The sequence below is a fragment of the Papaver somniferum genome, chromosome 4, assembly GCF_003573695.1.
Source record: "Papaver somniferum cultivar HN1 chromosome 4, ASM357369v1, whole genome shotgun sequence".
Taxonomy (NCBI): domain Eukaryota; kingdom Viridiplantae; phylum Streptophyta; class Magnoliopsida; order Ranunculales; family Papaveraceae; genus Papaver; species Papaver somniferum.
In genome coordinates, this window is record NC_039361.1 from 136,766,112 (window position 1) to 136,778,155 (window position 12,044).

Sequence of the window (12,044 nt, forward strand, 5' to 3'; positions counted from 1 at the left end):
ATAATTTTTATCCCTTGAGGTAGTAGTCGCTTAAGATAGAATGTGTTGCAACGTTGAAATATTATTGTTTTGTATTAGTGTTTAGAGGCAGAGTGTTGAACTTCTGATTAATGGGGTGCACAATACATAGATTAATCGAGTGCACATATTTGCACTGGACAAACTATTTTAGAGCAGCAGAAAATTTTAGTCCATGCACGAAGCTCCAAGCACATAATCCTAGATTTAAGTATATACTTGAATTTATAAACTGCTGAGCAATTTTCAGTTATCTCCAAGAGGTAAAAAAAGAAGAGAGAAGAACTGACATGATCCTCGACCTCGGTTGCATGACCCACCAGACCTCTCTTTAGTTTTTCGATTCATATTCTGGTCGCATTCTGCTTCTTCTTCAGATCTGGCTCCTTTTAACTGTTCGACTCTGGTACGTCTCTTTCTTGCTTACTCCAGTCCACCTCAGTCTTCTTCATCAAAGTTTTTGTTCTCTTTCGACCTCTCATGATATAAGAGCTATTGGGATTTACAACAAAAAAGTGGATTTCCATAACGAACCTATTTAAGACAGAAGACGTGCATGTATCACAGTTAATGCATCGACGAGAAGAGAAAATTCCCAACCACGTAATAAATTAGGATTGTCATCACAATATTGGGATTCTTTTTTTTTGCATTTCCGATGTGCCCGGGGTGTATTAACAAAAGAAAAATGTCACTCCGTTGGTCCGTTTAGAAAAAGAAAAAAAAAAGAGACCCGAATAAATAATCTGAAACGGATCGATGTTTTTCTTCCTAACCCGTTTTATTAACGCCAAAATGGCAAATTGGTTTCCATCCACAATGGTTTTTTCATTTTTGGGTGCAAAATTCACTTGTAGTGGCGTCGGCTAAATTTATTATTTGTCTCATATCAAATGGTATTTCCTCCACATGTGACATGTGTATATTGTCCTTTGTTTGTAAGGTAGTTGATAACTACCAACTACCACTGGTAGTGAGCTTCTTCATCCTCTTTTTAGGAACACGAAAGCTGTTTGATGAAATGCCGGGTAGGATTTCTTTTCTTGGAATATTATTATATCTAGTTATGCTCAGAATGTGTTTTGGTAACGAGTGCATTATGTTGTCATTAAATCCTGATGTTTATATTGGCACTGTGATTGTGAATGTGTAGGCCAAGTGTGAGCGTTTAGATAGTTCTATAGTTGTTTTTGATAGGATGAGTGAGAAAATGCCGACTGGTCTAATGGTAGGTTATGCACAAGCTAAGGAACTCAAAGAAACTCTGGTTCGAACCCTTTTATATATGCAATAGTATCTTTAAAGTGTGTCTGGTGCTTGTTGATTTGAAGTTGGCAAATACACACTGATTCAACTAGTTAGAGGTATTTTGATCTCTGACTTTATGGTGAGAATGCATATGTGCAGCCATTCAGGATTGGTTTTAGAAGCAAGGCAATATCTAGACTCTATGAAAAGTTAATTTTGTTGTTGATGCAACCATCGAGCATCACAATTGTATAATTGATATTTACGCTAGAGCCGGAAATTTGGAAGACACACTGGAATCTATGACTGCCATTTGAACCTAATATTGTGAGCTGGCAGAGTTTATTGGGTTTGGGTGGATGTTGGAGCTATAGAAATGACAAGATTGAAAAAACTGCAGCCGGAAGTCTAGAAGGTACTGCAGGTTATATACACTCATGTTTAATTTGTATGGTAGAGAAGTTGAACTGTTTATGCATGAACAGCATAAGAAATTAAGAAGTTTTCTAGCAGATTTGAATTGTGACGGTTAATACCCTTCGTTTGAGCAGAGAAAAGAACAGCTTCTTGATCATAGCGAGAGGCTAGTAATCGTTGCCGGTTATTGACCTTCAAAAGCCTCCATGCTTGCCCCGAATTCCATCAGTTGAAGTATGGGAAATGTTCCAGCACCAATTACTAGTGAAAAGCAGTATCTCACCCAACAAATGTTCTCAGCATTGTAAGTCAATGTTACATGATTACCCTAAATCTTAATTCTCCAATCTTTCTGTATTATGAATGTAAATTTGCTTTATCTCGTTTAGTGAAGTATAAAAATCTAATTAATTAAGAATTTCCATACTTATCATTCATTGCTTATAATCGGGGAGCGCAAAATTCAAGTTAACTTGCTTAAAGGTTCTGGAGTCTTAAAAGATGGCTGCGGTATTAGATCAAAATGTTAAGACCAGTTTAGTGAAACAGCTTATTCTGACCCAGTTTCTTCTGCATTCAGTAACTTAGCAATCTAATGTCCTGGTTTTTACTTTCCTGAGCTGTTTATTTCAGAAATTATTTTGCACAAGCTGCAATTACAGTTTTGTTGAGGATCCCTTCTCTCATTCAGGCGTAATACGGGTGAAAAGGATGGAAGAATTACTAATCATATAACACCAGACAGCTGGATATAGAGGCAGTCACACACACATATAAAGTGAGTTAACATAATAACACTGGATGTACTTTCACATAGTATTTCCTTGTCATTTTTAGTATCTTGATACACGTTTCAACCATTAAAATCCATGTTAGTGCTCTGGCATGTTCTTGCATTATTTGTACGACAGACCAGAATTACACAACTTGATCTGGCCTTGGCATATTTAGCCTCTTGAAGCAAGTGAATGCCCCGTCTACTACAAGGTTATGACCTGATATGTACTTTGCTTCATCAGATGCTAAAAACACAGCGGCCCGAGCTATATCTATGTCCTCGCATTTTGCCCCTTTAAGTTCCCCTAGTTCATAAATCATGTTCTCTATCCATTCCCGTTCGACTCCATAGAACTTTTGCATCTGAGCAACAACAAGTGGTGTTGGAATGACGAATGGGGAAATGCAGTTGATTCTGATTCCATCTTGGCTTATCTCACTAGCAACAGACTTCACAATTCCAGGCAAAGTGAACTTCGACACAGAGTAAGGGTGTGGCCCCAGTCCACCTAGAATTCCTGTAATGCTGGCAGTACAGAGAATAGAACCTGCATGTGTTGGTTTCATTACACGCACAGCGTGCTTGATTCCTGCCATTGTACCGCGGACGTTAACCCTCATGACCCGATCAAATTCATCTAGGTTGAGATCAGCTATGCTTGGAGGGAACGATGGGCCTACAATTCCGGCGTTGTTGTACATGATATCGAGCTTTCCATGCCTAGCTACTGCAAAATCTACAGCTTCGGCAACTTGGCTTTCCTCGGTGACATCACAATGAACAAAATTAGCTCGTGCTCCTAGTTCTGTAGCAGTTTGTGAGCCAATTTCTTTATCCGAGTCAGCAATTATCACATGAGCTCCTTGTTGGATGAACTCTCGGGCTGATGCCTTGCCAATCCCACTTGCTGCTCCTGTTATCAGCGCCACTTTGCCTTCTAACCTGCTTTGAGTTGCGGAAAATTGGAATCACTGTTTGTTAAACGATCAATTTCTCTGAACGTCTAAACATGTACACGCAAAAAAAAAACTGACACCCGCGGCCATACACTGCCCACCACCATCATCAGGATTTAGATGTGGGGATCAACCAATCTGTATCCAGTGTCCACAAAGCAGTCACAGGCTTGACCTTATATTCTGCTTTCGTTCTGTAAAATTTTATATTAATAATTCGAGGGTTGTTGCGGTTAAGGACAACTTGGTGCAGCAAAATGAAGTGTCACTAGTTGCTATCTGCTTTACTATATTCAATATATCAATATCTTAAGAACTTCTGTTTGGGTTGTCGGGTCACTGTTAGTTAGTAAAACATTTTTATTTTTATTTTCTTTTCTTGCCCTGTAGTTGTTAATATCTTTCTCAATGTTCATTGCAGATTAAAGTCAATAGTTATGAAGAACATGAAGCTAATGAAAAAGCGAAAAATTGATATTCAACTGGTTATTCCGTTCTCAGGCCGTTACTTTCAAAGATTACAAAGTTAAAAGAGAAAAAGAATAAGTGCTTTCGAGGTATGGTTTTAAACTTTAAGTGGGGTAGTATGAGTATCTATCTATATCTTCATTCAATCATTAATGTTGAACCAATTCCCTTTGAAATTCTAAAGTTAATAAGACTCTTGCATACTTTATTTTCCCCAAGTTATTATTATGATGAGTAGTACTGCTACAAAGTATATATTACTGTTGAAGCATCACCAAACGAGCCAAAACTTGCTTATTAAGGGGGTAGATATTTGCAATAACATCCCTAAAAGCGGCAAAACTTGCTTTAGTTTATCTAATTAGTGAACTAATAATTAACAAACAGCAATAAGAAATGATCTAGTGAGTTCTATAGCACGCAGAGAAATGTAACTAAATTTGGTCATTGTAGTAGATGAATAGTTTATTCCAATCATAATTTAGGACGCGGTGCAGAGTCACTGCAGTAGATGCCTCTCTGGTAAGTTGGCATTACCGAAGATCCGAGGTCAAGAAAATGTACAAAGTTGCTTCATCTTCTATTAACTGACTAGTAGTGTAATTAGTCAAACTACAATTAACATAGACTCAGAAAACACACCTGCTTCCACCACCAAGTGCAGTACTAGTGGCAGAGGAGAAGCAAGCAGCAGGAGCAGCAGGATTGTTATTTTGATGGAACATTAAACTTGTAGCGGCACCAATTACGATCCTTCCCGCCTTCAAATCTCTCAAGTTGCTCTTCCTGCTAGCAGGTCATGCATTAACATTACATTACTTGTTGTTGCGCTTCATTTCATGTATAACAGAGTAGGAAAGACTAACCTGGCTATCAGTAATGATCTGATCGACATATCTGACTCTGGTTCTTTGTTAAGCTGCCGGTGCGTTGGATAGATCTGATGGTGAGGGCGCAAGAGGCTTTTTGGAGAATAGAGAAGTGATGAAGAGATGGAAAGACCTTTTGGAGAGGTTAAAAGGATGAGATGGACTTATTTATGCTTGGAGCCTAGGTGGTCTATTAGTCACAAACAAGGAATGAAGGTAGGGAAGAAAAATAATCTTAAGATTGTCGAGTCGAGTCACACAACTTGCCAAAGTTTAAAATACAAATAAGAAAGTCTTTCTCCGGTCAATTTCGGTTACCGCTGTTGATGGGTCCGGTTCGCCAGCTTTTTGGTCTAGTAAAATCTTTATAAACTAATCCGCGATAAATTAACAACAACGATAAATTAATGAATTTTATTGGTTTCGAGTTGGGAATAACGTGCTAAATTAATAATTCATTAAATTTATGAACTAATAAAAAGTTATAGGTTTTTTCCTATATATAATCTGGACTCTTGAAAAATCTGGTAAGTTTTCGGTTAAGTCATCGTACAGGAAAATGTGTGAAGAAAAGAACAACAATTCTCCGATAAATCAGAGAATGAAGAATATATTTAAACGATTATGGAAGCTTTCCTTTCTTCCCCGTATCAAACAGTTTTCATGGAAGTGTTTAAAAGATATCCTGCCTACAAGAGACAAGATGTGGCACTTTATTAATGGAGAAAGAGCTAACTGTCTGTTATGCGATCAGGTTTTGGAAACCTCTACACACTACATTTTAAATTGTTCGTCTTCAAAAAGGACTTGGTTCGCTATCCTTGGTTTACAAACTGATAATATCAGTAATCTGGTCAGTTGGTTGTGTGATTGGTTCGATAGACTCATTGCTAATCAAATTACACAGGATAGTCTCTGCACAATATTAATTGTTGCTTGGTGTCTCTGGAATGCAAGATGCGATAAAGTTTTCAAAGGTTGTAACATTTCAAATGAGGGGTTAATCAAAAGATGTGAGAATGAGTTTGCTGAGTTTGCTGCCAGATCAACTGCAACTACAAGAACTCCTAATTTGCTGCCTAGAAACAATCTTCACTGGTTTCCTCCTAATAGAGGATCTTTTAAAATTAATATAAATGGTTCATATATGAAAGTCACAGATACATGAGGTATATGACTAATTTCTTATGATTTTGTAGGTACATATCAGGGATCCAAATGCATCCATCTAACTCATGTGACAAGTCCAGAGCATGCTGAATGTAGAGGGCTTTGGGAGGCCGTGAAATGGGCTAAGGAAATGAATCTGCAAACCGTTCAGTTTGAAATGGACTCAAAGATAGTGGTGGAAGCAATGGGCAAGGAGAACTTCACAGTTGATTGGAGGATTCACAACTTGATCTTAGACATTAAAAAGTTTTTTAATAATTCATTCTCTTGGCACAATGAGCAAGGAGAACTTCACAGTTGATTGGAGGATTCACAACTTGATCTTAGACATTAAAAAGTTTTTTAATAATTCAGTCTCTTGGCAATGTAACTATGTGCCTAAAGAGCAAAATAAGATAGTTGATATTCTCTCTAAGTTAGCTAGAACTGAGAGATTAAGTAGTGTTTGGTTAATAGATTCACCTAGTTGCATAAAACATCAGTTGCAGGTGGATAACTCATTTGTAAACACTTCTTCCTAATTAATTTCAACCTTGCAGTTTCAAAAAAAAAAAAACTCCTATATTAAATTTAGTTTTCCTTTTATGCTTTAATTGTGACCTGGTTTTTCTTGAAATTGATGTCACAATGAACTTCATCTTGGATTTTTCTTAGCATCAGAGGAGTTTTTAGTGTTGTCGTTTCGTGATGCAATAAAAAACACGTTGCCCTTCAGATTAGGTGGTTTAGGTGTTTACTCGATGCAAGACACAATGCACTATTGCTATTTAGCGTCTTGTTTGCAAACTCTAGAACTGCAGTCTGTTATCTTGAGGCGTACCGGTATCAGTGGTTTTAGCTCTCATCTTGAGCGTGTTGCAGCTTCTTTCAATTCTATGTGTAGTCATGTTTCTCCTATATGCATCGATAGCACTACCACTGATTCTATGTCAACTCTGGCAACTGTATATTTCGATGCAGTAAAGAAGAACTTGACTTCCAATTTCAAGTTTTCTGCACGTGATTCATTCATATGGCAGAGTAATCAAATGAAGCATGCGCTGGATTTCTTACTGGCTATTCCTATTGCTGGTTTAAACCAAAAAATTGGTTCGAGGCAGTTTAGTGCGATAGTATGTTATAGAATGGGTATCCCCTTGTTTGAACCAGATAGTTTGTGCCCCTTATGCAAGAGAGAAATGGATGTTTTTGGCGACCATGCAATGCACTGTGCAAATGAAGTGGGTTTAAAATTTTGGCATGATTTGGTACGCGATACTATTGAAGACATGTGTTATCGAGCTGGGGTGCCTGCAAGGAAAGAGGTGGACTTGGGTCTTCTTGCAGACAACGGTACTTCTCTGAGACCAGCTGATGTTCTTGTGCTCAATTGGGATAATGGTCGGGACGTTTGCTTCGATGTGACGATTGTGTCGCCCTTTGTTGGGAATAATGGTCGTTCTTTGGAGGTGGGACAAGCTATCAAGGATGTTTTCAGTCGCAAGAATGCCAAGTACTTTGAAAAATGCACTTCGCAACGATATGGGTTTGGCGCTTTGGCCTTTACTACTCTTGGTGAGCTTGGTGACGGAACAACAAACTTTATTAAACGGCTTCACAACTATATAGCTAGCCATGATGCTAATGTGCGTTTAGGAGATTTCCTTTTTCATAGGTTAAGTGTGGTAGTTCAAAAAGGGATTGGAGCCCAGCTTGTTGCACGACTTCCGACTAGTTTTTTTTTTCTGATGAGAATTCTTTCGAATTTGAATAAAAACTTTAAATTGATTCTTTGATAAAAAAAACTATTCAACGTCTCACAACTTTGATAGTTTCTTTACATGAAGGTGGCTTTATAACTACACTTTCATCTCCGGCTTCCAATCGATCATATTACTTTCCTTGTCCAGGCTAACGGAAAGGTTCATTGTGTCTAATAAAACATTAATCTTCTCGGGATTCGGTTATGCTGCTTCCTAAAGACAAAAATAAAATTAACGAAGATAATGCATCTTGAAAGCTCTTATCTCTGTGTCATAAGGTTGAATCTTTGATTTAGTGTTTGGTGGCAAGAATTATAGAATATTTTGATAAATTAATAATTAATATATAAGTTAATAACTATTATTTTATGGATAATTTAATATCACGATAAATTGATAAATTTTACCGTTCCCGATACTATTATTTTTATAGGAGTTATACTGTATAATGCATTTGGAACCAGACCCAATAAAAACACAAAGATCCGTACGTCCCAATGCATGCTGGGTCGTTCAAAATCTAAACAAAATAATTCTAAACGAGACTAGACAAAATCTTTAAATTTTAAAATACTTAAAAATATAATATTTCCTATATTGTATTGGGTTTTAGTGGGTAAAACTAATTAGGACCCAAAAGTTTATTGGTTCCAAATGGTCAGTACCAATATTTCTAATGAGTCTAACTTAGGACCAAGAACCGAGCCCGAATGAATCGATTTTGGTTTGGTCCCGAAATTTCTAATATTTCCTATACTGTATTGATAACCCGAGCTAGTTTCAATGTAGACAAATTCCAACTATGGAATTATGGGATAGACAGATTTCAATTTCAGCCCCACAAAGCTTTCCGAACGTAAGAATGTAAACGTAAACTTTGTTGACGTGAGAAGATTTTGGGTTTTTTATTTGAAATTATGATATTTCCCATTGGATTAAGATTTTGTTATGCCATCTATAATATAAAAATAGAATGAGTTTTTGAGCCTTGGACGGTCGGATAACATTTTCAGAGACAAACAGGTAATCCGACCATTTCTGTCTCATCCCAGTTAAAGACATCTAGCGGATGTGATGTTTGTAACCTCCTTTCATTATGGAGATATTAATAACCCTATTAATGGGTTCCTCATCAAATAAAGAAATGAATGCACCATAAAAAAAAATTTTAAAAAAAAAATGTTATAACCATGTTTCAACCGTAGAACAGTAAAAAGAAAATTTAATGAAAAAAAGAAGGAAAAAAAAAACGGGTTAATTGGTGTTTGATATTTACATTTTGTCCAACATTAGTGTTTGGTCTAACTTTTGTCCAACTTAGAGGTTGGTACTTGGAAATCACGTTGACCAACGTTGAATACTCTAAATTTTGACTTCCATTAACAATTATTAAAAAATAATTTATTAAATATATTTATCAGAAACATTTACGCTCATACCCTTCAACCCTAAAATTCTTTCGAGAGCTTCTTGAAACCCTTGACGCCACCACCATCTCCGTCTCTCTACTTCAAAGAAAAATATAATCTGTCTCTCAAACACTACCATTGTAACACCAAACACATTTTCACTTTCTCCATCTCTATTCTATTTCCAAACCGTCTTATCTTCCTTCTCCAAACCCTTATAATTCTTAAATCGAATGAAGGTTCTGCTACTAGTTTCTCAAGATCAGAAATGAAATTCATGGTTTGTCAAGATTAGGATTTGGATCAGCTTCTGAGTCATTGATTTTAAAACAATAACGATTCGATACTGATTCGCTTCCGTTTGGATTGAGATTTTCGGTTCGTGAAATGCATAGTGGTAAATCAAAGCTTACGGTGAAGAACAGATTGGTAATGGAGGGTTTTCTTAAAATTGGTTAATGGGTTTTGATCGAATCATTGTGGGATATTATCAAAACCTGATTTTATCTAAAAAAATTGAAAATATCAAGGTTCAATTTAGGGTATTGGGGAAGATTAAAATAAAATGAGAAATAGTAATAGGATTCAGTAAATAAATCAAAATAAAGAAATGATATTTTGTTTATTGTTATATACTTGCAGGTGTTATCGATGGAATTATAATTGAGAAATAATTAGGTTCGGTAGTGAAGCTTGTACTGAAAATTCCCAATTAATTTTTGATTTTTAGTTGAGAAATGAAGAAATTAAAATGGTGGTGGTGTAGGTTAATATTTTGATAACTGTTTCCATTGATTGATGAATGGATTGTTTTTTGATAATTTTTTATGATAATCAGGATTTAAGCAAGATTCTGTTCGTAAATGGAAGAGAGATGAATGAATCGTCGAATAAAGTGTTGGGGAAAGTTAGGTTAGGTTAGGTTAATTTTGAAGTGTGTCAAAAGTGTGTGCGACAGCAAGGATAATGTGTAGACATATAAAAGGTAAAATAGTAAATACCTGAATATTTAGCTGATAATTTAATTAAAATGAAACTTAACAGAGTCAACGAAAGTCAACATTTCCAAGTACCAACCCCTAAGTTAGACAAATGTTAGACCAAACACTAATGTTGGACAAAATGTAAGTATCAAACACCAATTAACCCAAAAAAACTCACACACAATTATTCTTTTTAAAAATATTAAAAATAATTTTCATTATACTCATTGAATAATTTTCATAATCCTGCAAAAAAAAAGAAAACATTAGAGTTACAATGTTGAACAATCATATTCTAGCATCCATAAAAAATGACTCATCGATAATTTACTCTTACTTCATAGTCTGATTTTAATTTTAGCAATTGAATAAGCCTATTTTCACCAACCTGCAAAAAAAAAAAGAAAAAACAACAACAACAACATTAGAGTTACAATGTAGAACAATCATTTTCTAGCATCCATAACAAGTTTATTTTTCGAATGAGACATTTAACCAATTGAAAGATGAACCCTGTTTTAATCCATATCATGACTATCTTTTCATCAGATTATTCTTGGGAATATTTGAGCAGTCTTGATCAAGATCATAACTATCTTCTCATCAGATTTAAATATCATGAATAGTTTAATCACAAACAATAAGAAGATAAAACTCAAACCAAAAGAAGAGCAAAAAAAAAAATCAAGCAATTGAAAAATAGTGTGTACACATATACATATATAGAAACTAAATGGTGAAATGCATCGTCTTCAAACATATACACATGTTATTAGAAACCACACCTACGATGATAATGAGATATGAAATCAAGTTATTTCTCTAGTTTTGAGAGCACATCTTCTGATGGAAAAACCCATGTCTTATGATGGAATCAAGTTTTTTTTTCGGGGGATCCACAACACAAACAAATATAAATGAAACGTTATAAAAAGTTCCATTACAATTGGGGCTAAAATTTAGCCCATACATCGGGTAATTAAGGTTAAAGACCTATTTTGTTATGATATAACCATTTTTAGTACTAATCCGTGCTCAAAAAGGAAACATTAAATGAATGTTGTGCTCCAAAATGAATGTTGTGCTAAAAAAGGAAACGTAACAGCGCACCTTTAATTTTTTTTTTTTTAGACCATAAACAAATCTCCTCCTCTATATATGACCAGATTTAGGGCTGACTTTAATTTGTTCACTTATTTTCCTCCTCTATTTACTATTTTTTACCCATAAATAAGATAAAACTGTCAATGCTATAAGGTGTGCATGGACGAAACAACTGCTCATTTATGATTAACTCATAATAGCCCATTAAAAAAACGACAGAAACTTGAATGTGTCACTAATTATAATTAAGCACTGAACATGTATAAATATAGGAACATAATTATTCAACCACACACATTCACCCATTCACTCATTCCCAACTTATTTTTTTGGTGAAATTTTTTGCTTAAGAGTATCGACGTATCAAACATAATTAGTTGCAGTCACACAAAAATCGTTTCCCAAATTGTGTGTTCTTTCTTTTTGAAAATGCATGATTGCAATGAAAACAAACCTGCAATATTCACGTTTCTTGTTATGATAGTGTATGGTAATTATTAAAATTATTATGATACAAAATTATACCTTATCATGCCGTGCCGTAACGGAACGAGTTATTTCTAGTTAACAACATTCTGGTTGTCATTAAGGAAAACTAGTCTTCCATTTCTACAACATTGATCCCATCTAGTTGCTTTTGGGAAGGCTTTTGATTCAGCTTCTTCATAGCTAGATCACCATCATGTTCCACCTGGGAAATCACAAATAATTTCATCATTCATCATAACTATTCGATAAGCAAATTTGTTGATATTTTTTTTCTTTTTTCTGGTAAGCTGTGTCAAAGAAAATATAAGTAGAATTGCTATGATAATTATCATAGTTATAGAAGATGGTATTGCTTCAGTAAAATCAACTATTTAATTATCCTTTTCTAGATTT

The 12,044-nt window shown here is 35.2% G+C and overlaps 1 protein-coding gene and 1 long non-coding RNA gene across 2 annotated transcripts; one reads left to right on the forward strand and one right to left on the reverse strand.

Moving 5' to 3' along the window:
* The first annotated feature begins 1,035 nt into the window (after nt 1-1,035).
* On the forward strand, nt 1,036-2,843 carry LOC113362768. The gene is made up of 4 exons (XR_003365821.1): nt 1,036-1,681; nt 1,818-1,987; nt 2,317-2,461; nt 2,703-2,843. It is a non-coding gene; the product is annotated as an uncharacterized LOC113362768 (long non-coding RNA).
* LOC113362767 (short-chain dehydrogenase reductase 3b-like) lies at nt 2,439-4,945 on the reverse strand. Its single transcript, XM_026605264.1, has 3 exons — nt 4,752-4,945; nt 4,528-4,671; nt 2,439-3,403 (listed from the first exon to the last, which is right to left on the reverse strand). The coding sequence occupies exons 1-3, from the start codon at nt 4,778-4,780 to the stop codon at nt 2,602-2,604; spliced, it is 975 nt and encodes a 324-aa protein (XP_026461049.1). The 5' UTR covers nt 4,781-4,945; the 3' UTR covers nt 2,439-2,601.
* Between the last annotated feature and the right edge of the window lie 7,099 nt (nt 4,946-12,044).

What these genes read in the sequence shown, in the direction of transcription:
- LOC113362767 (XM_026605264.1), bottom strand. Translation starts at nt 4,780, where the DNA reads ATGTCGATCAGATCATTACTGATAGCCAG. An exon ending in AGATCATTACTGATAGCCAG is followed by an intron (nt 4,672 to 4,751) that starts GTTAGTCTTTCC and finishes ACCTGCTAGCAG; the next exon opens with GAAGAGCAACTTGAGAGATT. An exon ending in GCACTTGGTGGTGGAAGCAG is followed by an intron (nt 3,404 to 4,527) that starts GTGTGTTTTCTG and finishes AACTCAAAGCAG; the next exon opens with GTTAGAAGGCAAAGTGGCGC.